Source organism: Suillus clintonianus, assembly GCF_016758775.1.
Source record: "Suillus clintonianus strain FC179 chromosome Unknown DEU56scaffold_84, whole genome shotgun sequence".
In the NCBI taxonomy this organism is placed as follows: domain Eukaryota; kingdom Fungi; phylum Basidiomycota; class Agaricomycetes; order Boletales; family Suillaceae; genus Suillus; species Suillus clintonianus.
In genome coordinates, this window is record NW_024539308.1 from 126,390 (window position 1) to 139,253 (window position 12,864).

General features: G+C 47.4%; 4 protein-coding genes across 4 annotated transcripts; 3 read left to right on the forward strand and 1 right to left on the reverse strand.

Annotated features, from left to right (window-relative positions):
• Nucleotides 1-76: 76 nt before the first annotated feature.
• On the forward strand, nucleotides 77-1,654 carry DEU56DRAFT_873039 (mitochondrial carrier; the record flags this gene model as incomplete). Its single annotated transcript, XM_041355829.1, has 14 exons — nucleotides 77-98; nucleotides 164-238; nucleotides 285-289; nucleotides 342-424; nucleotides 480-499; nucleotides 552-600; nucleotides 652-795; nucleotides 850-960; nucleotides 1,012-1,081; nucleotides 1,131-1,207; nucleotides 1,233-1,236; nucleotides 1,325-1,398; nucleotides 1,447-1,580; nucleotides 1,632-1,654. 14 exons carry the CDS (start codon nucleotides 77-79, stop codon nucleotides 1,652-1,654), a joined length of 891 nt encoding a protein of 296 aa, XP_041204715.1.
• A 743-nt stretch (nucleotides 1,655-2,397) lies between these two features.
• Nucleotides 2,398-3,655, forward strand: DEU56DRAFT_892358 (Chloroperoxidase). The gene is made up of 2 exons (XM_041356316.1): nucleotides 2,398-2,679; nucleotides 2,739-3,655. Exons 1-2 carry the CDS (start codon nucleotides 2,567-2,569, stop codon nucleotides 3,379-3,381), a joined length of 756 nt encoding a protein of 251 aa, XP_041204716.1. The 5' UTR covers nucleotides 2,398-2,566; the 3' UTR covers nucleotides 3,382-3,655.
• Nucleotides 3,656-4,034: 379 nt separating this feature from the next.
• Nucleotides 4,035-7,913, reverse strand: DEU56DRAFT_974042 (Phosphatidylinositolglycan class N-domain-containing protein). Its single transcript, XM_041359535.1, has 19 exons — nucleotides 7,696-7,913; nucleotides 7,465-7,638; nucleotides 7,375-7,409; nucleotides 7,297-7,314; nucleotides 7,101-7,245; nucleotides 6,883-7,049; nucleotides 6,688-6,832; nucleotides 6,308-6,634; nucleotides 6,059-6,254; nucleotides 5,655-6,012; nucleotides 5,410-5,600; nucleotides 5,260-5,359; nucleotides 5,103-5,211; nucleotides 4,747-5,047; nucleotides 4,681-4,695; nucleotides 4,562-4,631; nucleotides 4,393-4,507; nucleotides 4,307-4,345; nucleotides 4,035-4,251 (listed from the first exon to the last, which is right to left on the reverse strand). Exons 1-19 carry the CDS (start codon nucleotides 7,865-7,867, stop codon nucleotides 4,100-4,102), a joined length of 2,829 nt encoding a protein of 942 aa, XP_041204717.1. The 5' UTR covers nucleotides 7,868-7,913; the 3' UTR covers nucleotides 4,035-4,099.
• Nucleotides 7,914-8,042: 129 nt separating this feature from the next.
• Nucleotides 8,043-8,996, forward strand: DEU56DRAFT_743545 (uncharacterized protein; the record flags this gene model as incomplete). Its single annotated transcript, XM_041349016.1, has 7 exons — nucleotides 8,043-8,121; nucleotides 8,176-8,287; nucleotides 8,340-8,417; nucleotides 8,477-8,513; nucleotides 8,566-8,644; nucleotides 8,697-8,873; nucleotides 8,923-8,996. The coding sequence occupies 7 exons, from the start codon at nucleotides 8,043-8,045 to the stop codon at nucleotides 8,994-8,996; spliced, it is 636 nt and encodes a 211-aa protein (XP_041204718.1).
• Between the last annotated feature and the right edge of the window lie 3,868 nt (nucleotides 8,997-12,864).

Sequence of the window (12,864 nt, forward strand, 5' to 3'; positions counted from 1 at the left end):
CAACACTGTGTCAACGGACTCTTGAACTGTTTCTTTCTATTCCTCCTTAACTTTATCCTTCTCAACCCAAACCATAATGGCCACGGATCAGCGGAAACGTGAGTTAGGCAACTTGCATCGTAGGCGCCGTACGGGAGACTCTTGCTGACAGAATAAACCACAGCACTCCCTTTCATTGCGAATTTTGCCGCCGGCGCGATTGCTGGTGTCTCAGAGATTTTGACGTTTTACCCTCTAGGTGAGCCGCATTCACCTTATAAGGCGCCCGCTCACTCGTAGCTTAGATGTCGTGAGTATATCTGTACATATGACTCTCGGGTCGGTGACGGAGAATGCCCTAGGTGAAAACTCGCATGCAGCTTGAGACCGGAAAGGCCAAGCATGGAATGGTTGGCACTCTATCGTCCATAGTGCGGGAAGAAGGGTAAAGTCATGACATTATGATGCTCACGCGACTACACTGCTGATATCCTCCACAGTTTCGGCCGACTTTACCGAGGTAAAGGATACTCTTACACTCTTCGTTACGAATCCCTTAATTTGGTTTATAGGCTTGGTCCCTCCTCTTCTTCTCGAGGCGCCAAAGCGTGCCGTTAAGTTGTGAGTCAAGGCTCTCATGAGGAATTCCCATGTGTTGTCTTACCGCCGCAGCGCTGCCAACGATTTTTGGGGGAAGACCTACATGGGCTTATCCGGAGAGTCTAAGATGACACAGCAACTCTCTATCTTGACAGGTTGCAGTGCTGGTGCGACAGAGAGTTTCGTTGTCGTTCCATTCGAACTTGTCAAGATTAAGTACGACTATCGTTATCATACGCCCCCTTCCTTTTCTCTGACCCTTGTCAATAGGCTGCAAGATAAGACTAGTACATTTGCTGGACCCATTGATGTGGTCAAGCAGGTCCTCAGGAAGGAAGGTCCTCTTGGTCTCTATGCCGGCATGGAGGCAACTTTCTGGAGGTTAATGAATCCACAATCTAGCGTCTCTGATTATTGACCCTAAGAGACCAGGCACCTCTGGTGGAATGGTGGGTATTTTGGATGCATTCATCAAGTCCGTAGCATGTTGGCACCAGCCGAGGCACGTGTTCAGCAATACATCGTTGTATTTTTCTCATCGCCTAGCTTAGACGCAGCAAGGGCAGCTATTAAATAATTTCATTTCTGGAAGTGTAGGCGGTTTCGTCGGAACCCTCATAAATACCCCGTGAGTTGTAATCCAGCAATCTCAGTGAAGTGAGACTGATGTGCCTCTCAGGTTCGATGTATGCTTTCCTATTCAGTCTTTCAGTCTGGTCAATAACACCGCTACGTTTAAATTTAGGTCGTGAAGTCTCGCATCCAGGGTACTGCCAAGGTCCCCGGAGTCGTGCCAAAATATAATTGGACATATCCTGCGTACGTTTCTTCCTGCGTTATCGAGGGAGATACTGAACAATGCAACAGATTGATGACCATCATGCGCGAGGAGGGCCCTGCAGCTCTTTACAAGGGCTTCTTGCCGAAGGTCCTCCGGTTAGCACCTGGAGGTGGTGTTTTACTCCTAGTGGTTGAATTTACACTTGGAGTATTCCGGAAGGGTGAGTCTCTGCGCATTCCCCTTCTCTGCCATAAATTAACTCTATTTGAAGCTCTTGGTCCACCTTACATCTAAAATGTGGAGTTAGTGATTAGTGAGCAGGCTGAAACAGCAACGTAACTAATAGATTACACCACAATGGACCACTTTCACAAACATCTTCACTAAGAAACCGGAACACAAATCTGAACAAATCTTGATGCGGAAACGAACGATCCATGGGTCTGATTCTGAGGTATACACGTAGTTGCCAATGACGGCCGATATGACACGACGATTGTAGTCGCCATGATTCATTGATTCAACAGCACGACGTTCACACCCAGGTAGGGCCCACCCAAACAACATCAATAGTCATTGGCAACCACAATACGCAAACTGAAACCGACGCATGGTTGCCTTTTCCTCTGCTGCAGGTCGATGAAAGCCACCGGTTGTTTTCAGGTACAATGGTGTTTTGGATTGGAACCGTTCTAGCGAGGAATACGGAGAGGGGCAACAGTGAGGCGGTCCAGACGAGACCTGGGCTATACATGGCGGGCCAACACAGTTTAAATTCGGAGGGCCTTCGGAGAACAACGAGTCAGACCAACAAGGAAGTCGGATAAGGGTTGATAACGACAGATGAAATGACGGCATCCTATACTGGTCGCCAGAATTAACGGCACTGGTAATAGATTGGTGTCTATTGGTGTCAATGAGCTTCCAGAGTGGACGCCAAGTTCACCTTGGAGTATTTGGTTCTATTATTTTCAAAAGCTCTTGATAAATAAAACCAAATAGAAACCCCGCGGAGTTTCAACTTTGGTTTCACTGATAGCGGATGGATGTGCGCGGATGTCTCAGACTCGCTGCAACTGAATTACATGACGCAGTCATCTGCCCGCACATGTATAGGAACTTCGAGGAGGGTCCGCCATGGTATAAAAAGGCTAACGCCACAGGGGCAACGCCACCGGATCAATCCGAGTAACCCCGCTGCTCGAAATGTCAACTTCAAACTGGACTTGTCCACCTGCACATCCATTCATCCCCGCTACTCCGGGCGATCGACGTTCTCCTTGCCCAGCGCTCAATACCCTAGCAAATCATGGGTACTTGTAGGTTTTTTTTCGTTCCTGCTAGCAGTTCCAAACCTAATAAACTCCATCACCACCAGGCCACGCAATGGACAAAACATTGGACTTTGGCATCTAATATGCGCAGTCCAAGAAGTGTACAACCTGTCCTTCGTCCTGGCAGCCTTTCTTTCCTTGGCAGGAGTCCTACTTTGTGGTCACGCCTTACGTCTGGACCTTGACGCACTGGCCATGCACAACAAAATTGAACACGATGCATCCCTCGTTCACGCAAATGCATCGGGTCAACAACGTGCACCTACTGAGGTCGACCCCGAACTTCTCAAGTCGTTCTTAAGCCATGCAGATCCTCAAGGAGGCATGAGTCTGTACGACTTCGCACAAGTACGCATATGTCGCGAAGCCCAACTCTCTCGTCCACTCGACCCCATCCATTCCCAGATAGGGGCTGGTGAAGCAGCTCTGTGTTGGTTGCTTCTCAAGCAAGATAATGGTCGCATCCCGTCAAGCACACTTTCACAGTGGTACGGGGAAGAACGTCTGCCCGATAACTGGGCGCGACCACGTCATGTTGTAGGGTTGCTCAATGCGCGCACAAAGGCGGTGGAAGTGGCAAACATCATGAGCAGTCTCAGAAAATCTACTTGCCGTGGTGCACCGTCGTGCTCCGACTTCAATGTCAATGTCTTGAGCCTAAGGCCGATACTCAAGTATGATTCATAGAATGTCTGTGCAATATATATACTACTACTGATGTAGAGCCTTCCGCCTTCCATCATGCATTCTTCCTAGCTCAGTTAACGTGCTGCCTGTTGTTGACGGAGACTTCAAATAACAGTCTGAAGTGTATCATAGTCTTGAGAGCGTATAGACAAGTGTTCCGAGTTAAACAACTGGTTACAATCAACCAGGAGCCTACCAGCAATCTCTGCTTCTGCCAAATTACTTGTTGTTTCCCTCATATATTAGGAACGATCGTCTTCCTTCTTTCAGAATCTTTAAAGTTTACCAGTGTTTGAAATGAAGTTTAAGTGCCCGACAAGGTTGCGGTAATCATTAATCATTAATCATTGCCCACAGTCGGTAGAGTTTTTCACATCGCCAGGGATATATCACAACCGTTTCGCCTCACTGGCGGTTACTGTAAAGATTCTGGATAATTTCCAGGGCTTTTGGTTTCCCCACACTGCCAACATAGTGAATGCACCACAGTATCTTGGGTCGTAGAGAAGGACATCTTGACTTTGTCCGTCGTCCACGCATTTCTCATACAAGTTAATACTTAGCGTTTACTCGTCACTGATCACAAAAACAGACGTAACCGTACCCACCAGAAAGTCATTATCGCATGCCATTGTGTTACGAGTAGTGGGCCAAGTAGGATTTCATGCACGGAATGTTACGCGGTGTTTGGTTAGTTCTTGGACCATCAACATGTTGCTTATTCTAGCTTGCGACTGTCCGTAGACTTGTGGGACAGCAACGTATTTACCATGAGATACTCCCCAGCGGCGCAGATACCAGCTGACCAAACCAATAATAGAGAAGTTATGCAAAAGAAGCTGATCGATTGCCCAATCTCCAACCACGATCCTGTGACAAGTACATGTCAATTCGGTACAATTTGACCACCAGCCAACCCACTCACCAGTATCCGTGACGTTCAGGAAAAATGCCATCGTCATTCCTGATCTAGAGGTTAGCGATCATTGGAGGCCAAAAGGAACAACTCACCATCAGTGAGCGTCAGAGCAACCAGAAATAGCGAGAAGGGCGGTAGGTGGAGTTTTGCATTCAAAGTGGCAAAAACAGCCGACAAGATCACATATGGAGCGACAATTTTGAATATCTGTGGCAATCCCTTCAAGCTTCTGGTATGCGGAGCAAGACTTGAAAAACCCACCAATAACGCTGCCATCAAGAATGGATTGAAGATTGGTACCAGACGGTAGACGGGTTCTAAGTAGAACGATCTACGAGAGGTGAGCTGCCGAGCTGGTCCAGCTCGTCGAGGGAACTCACGAAATTGACGCAACACTGGGCATAGTCAATCATCATTATTGGCACAACGAAGGGCAATCCACTCACTTTCCGGTTCCAAAGAAAGCCACCTGAACGAAAAACAAGAAAAAGAGTGCTATTCTGATATCATCAGTGCGAAACTCGTATTCTTGATTCTGCGAAGCGGTCCCAGCTCGATTCGACTGGACGGTCACCTCAACTTCTATCCACAAGAGTAAATTGCATGTGAAGGCGGCATAGAATAGACCTTCAACACTGATCGAAAGAATGACGAAACAGACTCCGAAACCCATGAACAGCGATATGATTTTGGAGGTCGGGGTGCTGTGCCGTGCCTTGGAGATGAACGGATAGACCGACGATACAACTGAGAAGCATAAAAATTAGATAAACGTTTGATGACAATTGATCGGCAAGGGTACCAAGTATGATCCATGCTAAGGTCTGGTTAATGATGGGCAATCCCTGTTTCGCTTGTAAACTTTTCACCGAGCTAGCAGTAATTGTCATGGCGAGCAAGATAAAAGACACCTTGAATACGGATTAATCAACTACATAACGCCATATACAATTACCTACCTGGATGATCTCAGATAGCTTCACGGCATTTGGAGCACCGTTCGACGCCAAACGCGCGCAACCTGCACCAACTGCGAGGATCATTGCCCCTCCGCACATGCTACCGCATAGGTGAGTAACATGCACAAATCCATGAGATTATGCGCTCACATCATGTATAAATTCTCTCTCTTGTCGACACTGAGTAGGGGGAATATGCCAGTGGCCAGACAGCTACTCATCCAGGAAAGTAAGAGTCCCGGGTGCTGCGACCGAACATGACTTGGCCACGACGTAAATGGCCATAAAATGCCCATGACCAAGAAGCCAATACTCCAGAGCGACCGGTGAGTGTAGGCAGCCTGAGTCATGCGTAAGTCGAACGAGCTTCATGAAATTAATAAGGGCCGACGCACAACCATGCACTGGAGCACAACCGTCACGATGACCAAGTGGAACAACACTCTGCCTATAAAAGGTCCGGGTCTGTCATTCGACTTGAATTGTTGCATGATGACTGGAACTCCACGCAGCGCAAATTGCTGCCAGAAGTAGCAGGGGAAAGTCACGTAGATATAAAACGTCCATGGAGCTCTCTCCGCAGCAAAGAGTGCCCAAAATGTTGCTAATATAGTCGCAGTAGCAATTTTGACCACGGTACGTTGGCTGACCGAGACCAAGGAAGCTGGCGGGGGCAAAATCGACAACGATGCATAAGCTGACCACCCCGTATATGCTATCATGACGATGACCCTTATAAGTACTCGATTATACCTGCAACCTCTCAGCAGTCGTTTCCAGTGGTAGACGAGCATCTTACGTTTCGAGATACCGGAGACCTTGGAGAGTAACCTTGATGAGTTCAGCTGTCTCTTGACGAGCTTCAAACAATCTTCCATCGCTAATCAGACGCTCTATCTTGGATAACCAGGATACTCTTGAAGGCTTCCCATCTTGACTGACTTCTTCCAAAGGTTCGAAAGCTTTGTATAGAATGGTTTGTACAGCCTTCGATTCTGTCAGGCGACTGGTTATGGACAAAAAGCCGGATGACATATTTAGGGCGCACCGTGTTTCACTCGGTAGTGTTCTAAAATACTCTCTGCATTTGCCAATGCAAGCCGGGCCAAGGCTGACTCTCCCTCTTGCGGTAGCAAGTAGCCAGGTCGCGAAGGGTCTACATCAGGGAGGACTCCCACTGAATTTACCGGATAGTTGATACCAATCAGTGCAGCCATCAGGGGTGCGAGGTCCGCCTGTTCCACGTCTCGTCGCAGAAAGTCGTCTAGTTGCCAGGACCGAGAGTAATCATCGTGTGAAGAAGGTATACTGTCAGGAAGAGGGCCCCTAACGCCCCGCCCCCATGCAACCAGTGGCGTACGTGTGTTGTCTGGGTCTGCAAACCCCTTCAGAATCTCGTTGTTAAAATTGATAAAGCGCAGACCTCACCGCCATCGCCATGGTTGCCAATCTTGGACATACCGTGGTCAGCTGTAAATATGAAGCTCGTCTCTTCATCGTGGTAGAAATTAGAGAAAAGTTCTTCTGTTTGTTGGACGATGCGATCAACGACTTGTATATTGTTCATGTATTCCTGTGATGGGGTGAATTTGATAAAAAAAGCGCACTGATTGAGACGCTCACTTTGGAGTGTGGCCTGTATGAGTGACCAGTGGTATCCAGACCAAGGAGGTGCAGGAAGAACACCACTTTATCAGCGCGCAATTCTGAATCAAGCAAGTCGTTTGATGATGCATTCTGAAACAACGTCTGAAGTTGGTCCAATACCCAAATATCTAAAGCGGTGGCATCTATCCAGTCTGATTTAATAACATGACTGCAGTAGTGCTGAACCTTCATGCCTTTTGTAAAGTCTTCGTCCTCCTCATCGTAGCTCCAAGTGTCAACTTTTCCGGGGGTTGCGCCTTGAGCGAACATTGGCAAGATGTCTGGGGAGCCGAAAGAGAAAGTGTGACTGGATTGATTGAATACAGAGTCAAAGTGAACCTGGGAAAGGAATGAGACATTACTCGCGGTGTCCATTACTACAATACTGACGGGATTCGTTTTCCAACCCTGTCTCGCGAGTCTCGTCAGTATATGATAGCAAGAAGAAGCAAGAGGTTGACTCAGCACCTTGGTCACGGCAGAGACATCCTCATACATACCCCCTTATGTATTTCTTAACTCTGCCCAATATTACTGACGTATCAAACAACAACGTACCAATGATTGCGACATGCCCGGGTCGACTTTCCGTTGGTACTCGGGTGTGCGACAATCCAAATGCCCCTCGTGACTGGACAATATCGCGCAAATAAGGAGCTACGATATTTGGTGAGGAAGGAAGGAAAGAGAACGCGTTCACACTGAATAGAAGGTCTGCGCGTAGACCATCTCCTGATATGAGTTATTGGTTGAGCAGTTGGTGCTGCGGAAGGTGGAAGCTATACTTGCCCACAATGAGAACGACTCGTTTTGCTTCCCCAGAGCCAGCCCTGCGAGGAAGCATGCCATGGACGACTGGGCTAGTGAAGTAGCAGTCAAAAACAGAAGCAATGAACACGACGTGGAAGATGAGTCCCAGTGTTAGCAGCTTGAGAACATTTCTATGGGAGGACACTGTCATTTGTATGCTTAAACAGAAGCTGCCGACCTGCAAGACTTAGACCAAGTATGTAGTATACTCGGGGTCGGGAGTCGGGACTGCAGAGCAAGCGAGCGTGTGAATGGCATGCCCTTTCCAGATGGCCTCTGGTCAATACGTCCTCGTCAACCTTGGAACCAATTGATATCTGCTAGACATGGGCTATACAACATACACATTATTTGGACTCCCGACATTCCTTGTTATCATAGTTGCTTTATATATTCTATTCACTGGTGCGTCAGAAGTTGTTTTCTCTGTTCCGCAGCACTCATACACTTCCCGAACAGATTCTGGAGAAGCATTCAATGTTGGTCGGTTTCTCGAGGAAACTAGCCCGTTCGTCTTTGGTTCGCTCGGGATTGGAATCTGCATAGGCTTGAGTGTTCTCGGAGCAGGATGGTAAGTTTTCACATCTCTACTTTTGTTCTGTAGCATTAACGTCCCTTCAAAGGGGAATCTTTTTGACGGGAGCATCGATACTGGGTGGAGGAGTAAGGACTCCAAGAATCAGTACCAAGAATCTGATCAGGTGCGTTATTTTCCAATATACGCCGTGGACATGAGTTACTGAGCAATGCTCACTGCCAGCATTATCTTCTGCGAGGTGGTTGCAATTTACGGAGTGGTGCGTATTTGTTCCCTCGAGTTCCTGTATTACACTTACCACATAATGGTAGATCATGGGTATCGTGTACTCAGCCAAACTCCAAACCGTGCCTGAAGCGCAGCTCTACACCAGAGACAACTACTTCACTGGTACGCCATTTCCTCTTTACATCATTATTGCATGACACTCATCAACCTACAGGATATGCGCTATTCTTTGGTGGCCTAACCGTCGGATTCTGCAATCTTCTTTGTGGCCTTTGCGTCGGTGTCGCCGGCAGCACCGCTGCGCTCGCTGACGCAGCTGATCCTACACTGTTTGTGAAGGTACTTGTGGTAGAAGTATTCGGAAGCGTACTGGGACTCTTCGGACTGATAGGTGAGTAAAATAATCTGTTTCATTATGCAATGCGCTGACCCCATCGAAGTTGGCCTTCTGATGATTGGGAACGCGAAGGAGTTCATACCAGGACCAGCTGCAGTGTCCGCCATTCGTATATGATTAAAGGCTTGTTATATGCGCGCAAAGCGTATACTCAATATCACCTATGTTAGTCCGCCAAGTCAATGCATCTTCCTCGAGCAGTTGTGGCCGTACGCATCGCTACAGCAGGAAAAGGTACTTTGAGCGAATATATCGCGTATTTTTCATGCTCGTTCTTCTGCGTTATACCCTCCGACATCGATGCGATACTGAATTCGAACAATGGTTACGTCTGCATTTGCCACCAAGCTCCTGGCGACGTATGTGCGACCCCGATGCAAAGCCGGGCCGAACAAAATGCTGAAAACCACAATGATAGTTCGTTGTAAGCTAACCTAAATTTTGTGCAGGTCAACCCCCATGCCAACATCCCCGTGTCTGAAGGCAGGTGAGCACTGATGATGTGATATCGATGCTACTTGCACATACCAATAGAACAGGACGCATAATACGGAGACTACTGTTGCTCATCGGTCCGCAACCTATGGGACAATTACGGGAGGCGTACAACTATCACTCCTGCTTCTTCTCTTTGCTCCCTCATTTACCCACCTAGATGGTTTCTGCTTCCCAGTCAATGCCGCAACACTGCGACTGTGCACAGTAAGTGGATCTTAGGTGAAAGCGCCAAACTCAACACCAACTGAAGCGCAGCGGATACAAAAGGAAAAATGCGGCCACAAGAACGGTGAGGTAACCGCAGCAATACCAGTGTATCTAATTCGGAAGAGTTGGGGAACTGTCAGCGAGCCGTGACCAAGCACTGATGAGCGTGCTAGCAGGGAGGGGCTAAGGTGAGTAGGCTGTGTTGGTTGACGCAGTGAACGAAGCTAAGGCATGCATTGTCTATCAGTCAAAGTATCAAGTTGTGGGATGCCCTCTCGGTTGACCGGCTACTACTACTCGTTACGTACAAGAAATCGAGCTCATTGCACGGTTATGCCGCCGAACAGGCGAGTCTGAGTCATTTGCCCTCTCATTCCTGTTTTGACCTAAAGATGGTGTCGCATGTTGACCAGATCAATCCGGATTAGCAATCATGGTCTATCTTGCTGTGCAGATTGATGCATCACCGTCGCAACAATGCATTGAACTTCGTTAGCGTGTTTTGCATCGGATTACGCTTACCTTGGTATCATAGCCCGATGGCCGAGGCGGAGGGTGAGGAACTGCATATGAGGCGACATATGCTGAGGACAAGGAGGGGGAGGGAGCTAGGCATCGAGGGGTGTTCTTGGAGGCGTTATACATCAGTGTTCACAGTGCGGGTGGGTCAGGTAAGTTATCTCAATGCTTCGTCTGGACCTATTCTATTTTTCATCTGTTCTGGTGTCATGCCGACAGAATGAGACCTTGTTATCAGACACGGGAGGCGCCATTACACTTTCGATGCATAGACCTGTGTTTGATCAGTGACTACATGATTTTGCAGTGAAACAACTCCCCAGTTGCTGCAAGTGTAGCAAGTGTAGCAAGAAATTTGTTGGAAGCAATTCCCCGAGATCACAAACAGATTTTCGAACTTTCCTGGTATTCAAACATGCAGATCATTTGACACTGGTTTGTAGGTTCACAACCAAGAAGCGCCATTGATTCAATCTTCGATCTGATTTCGCACAGGACGCCGGGCTTGAGGCGGAACGATTATTCATCCCCACCATACCGATTTTAGCGATACAAGCAAGCGGTGGGGAGTGGTATATCTAGTACGAATGCATTTGTTTTATGTCCACCACACCCATCCCTCGAATATGACCGTAGTCTCAAATGATCCCAGTTGGTGGCCGCAAATCGATTCGTTCCGTGCTGGTAGTTTTTATATAGGTTCGTGGAGAGTTAGTCATATGATATCGGTGATGGAACTAACCCTGACTGTGGGTTCGCAGTTGCCTCCTTTGCTGTAGTGATGTACGATTGGGGTGAGCATGATAGTATTATAGAACTCGTTGACATCCTTATGGTATTTTCAGCACTAACATTCGGTCAGGAGGTAGGTCAATGCCATCACCGGAGCAGCAATCTCACCCAAAATGATTTTGTAGTTCGAACTGATCTGGGTGAGCAGAGTTCTCTTTCAGAAGAACAGCAAGATAATGCAATCAATTCCGGGCAGAGGCGACGCTGGTCCCTCATGACCATTCTGTACCTCGTTGTTCGTGACTCATATTACAAGCCTCGTCGGACATTTGTACTGACTTCGAATTATTCTAGGTGCGCTATGTTGGAATCCTATATGCTGTGTACGTGTGCAAGGCTAACAAGTTGGCACTGTGCTAATAAGTCGTCTCTCCTTTATAATAAGCTTGAATATGCTGCGTATGCCTCCCTACATTTCACTGCCCTTGGTTCTTCTGACTGACAGCATACAGCAAATCTTCCGTCAGTCTCGGTAACAGATGCGGTGAGTAATCTACATTGATGCCTGCCATTCCCGTCCATTTAAGTGCACTCCTATGCAGGGGTGAGTGATACCTTTGACAAGCTTCAATTGTTTCAATTTGATGACCGCAACAGCTGTGAGTTTTATTGGAGTGTTTCATTCTACGAGGCTTATCCACTCACCTTGTTTTTCAGGCAATATCATGCTCTTGGCAATCAATTGGACGAATGTGGCTATAAATGCCATGATCGGCGGTGAGCTACTCACCAGCAGCGCAATATTCACTTGACTTAAGCATCCTGCCAGTTATAGTGATGACCCGTTTATATGCCATGTATCAACGGTCCAGAAGAATGCTTTTCTGGCTCATTGTAAGCTTCCTGGCTGTCAACATCGGCTGCGGAGTGATCACCGCATCATTTCTCAAGTATATTTCAGGGGGTAAGTTTTAGTCATGAACCAAAGAATCAAGCTCATCAGACGAATATCAGAGGAGCTTGTCTTATCCGGCACCTATCAGTGTAGTTACGACATTGAAGGCAACATCCAACCTCTGAGTGCCATGACTTGGATGCTCAGTACTCTGTGGGAGGTACTCGCGCTGTGTCTTGCAGTCTGGATTGCCGTAAAACACTTGCGTCGCACGCAGCGGCCACCGGCGGGATGGTCCATCAGTAACTATTTCACAGTGTTGATAAATACTCATGTGCTTTACTTTGCAAGGTGAGGTCGTAATTCCAAAGTAGTTCTCTTTGCCGTTGAAGCCTCGTGCTTGCTAGCTTTGCTGCTGTTTATTGCCTCCACCTCGGTGTTCTCTCTCCAATAATTATGGTACGCCAATTTGTGACTAAGTTCTGTATTTAACCACTGGTCATCATTTATATAGGATTCAAATTCCGTTGGAACTCAGACATACGATGGTATCCTTCAAGTCCTCAGGGCAATGCAGATGTTTGTGCTGGGACCACGGCTCATCCTTAGTGTTCGGCAATATCACGCTAAGCTCGTAGCTGACTCCGATGCTGGAATAAGCATGACTTCAATTGTGTTCCAGGCAGGCGTACTGGTCTCAACTGGCAGTACTGTGTAACATGGGAATTGTTTGTGGAGAATCTTGTTTGAAGTTTTGTCATGGCACATTGCTTTTTCGCTGGGCTAAACAGAGCATGCACCGATCATGTCTGCAAAATACAGAGATATTACAAACTCATTTTCCCAAACACGCACATGATATATTCCAGGAGGTAGTATTGGGAGATTGGGGTTGCGACTTCCTTATAATATACCTACCGCAGGTGTGTCTTCGTGAGTTATTGGCCAGTGGCCACACTTCAGAGTGTTTCAAACATTTACTTAATCACACAATATTAATGGCGATGACCTACTGGTAGCCCCGTAATTTGACAGAGGTTTCACATCGACAATAGAACATCACCCTTGTATGATTTCATCTCAAGGTCCAGACACCACAAGCTGGTGATGCCTGGTCAGACATCACACAACATC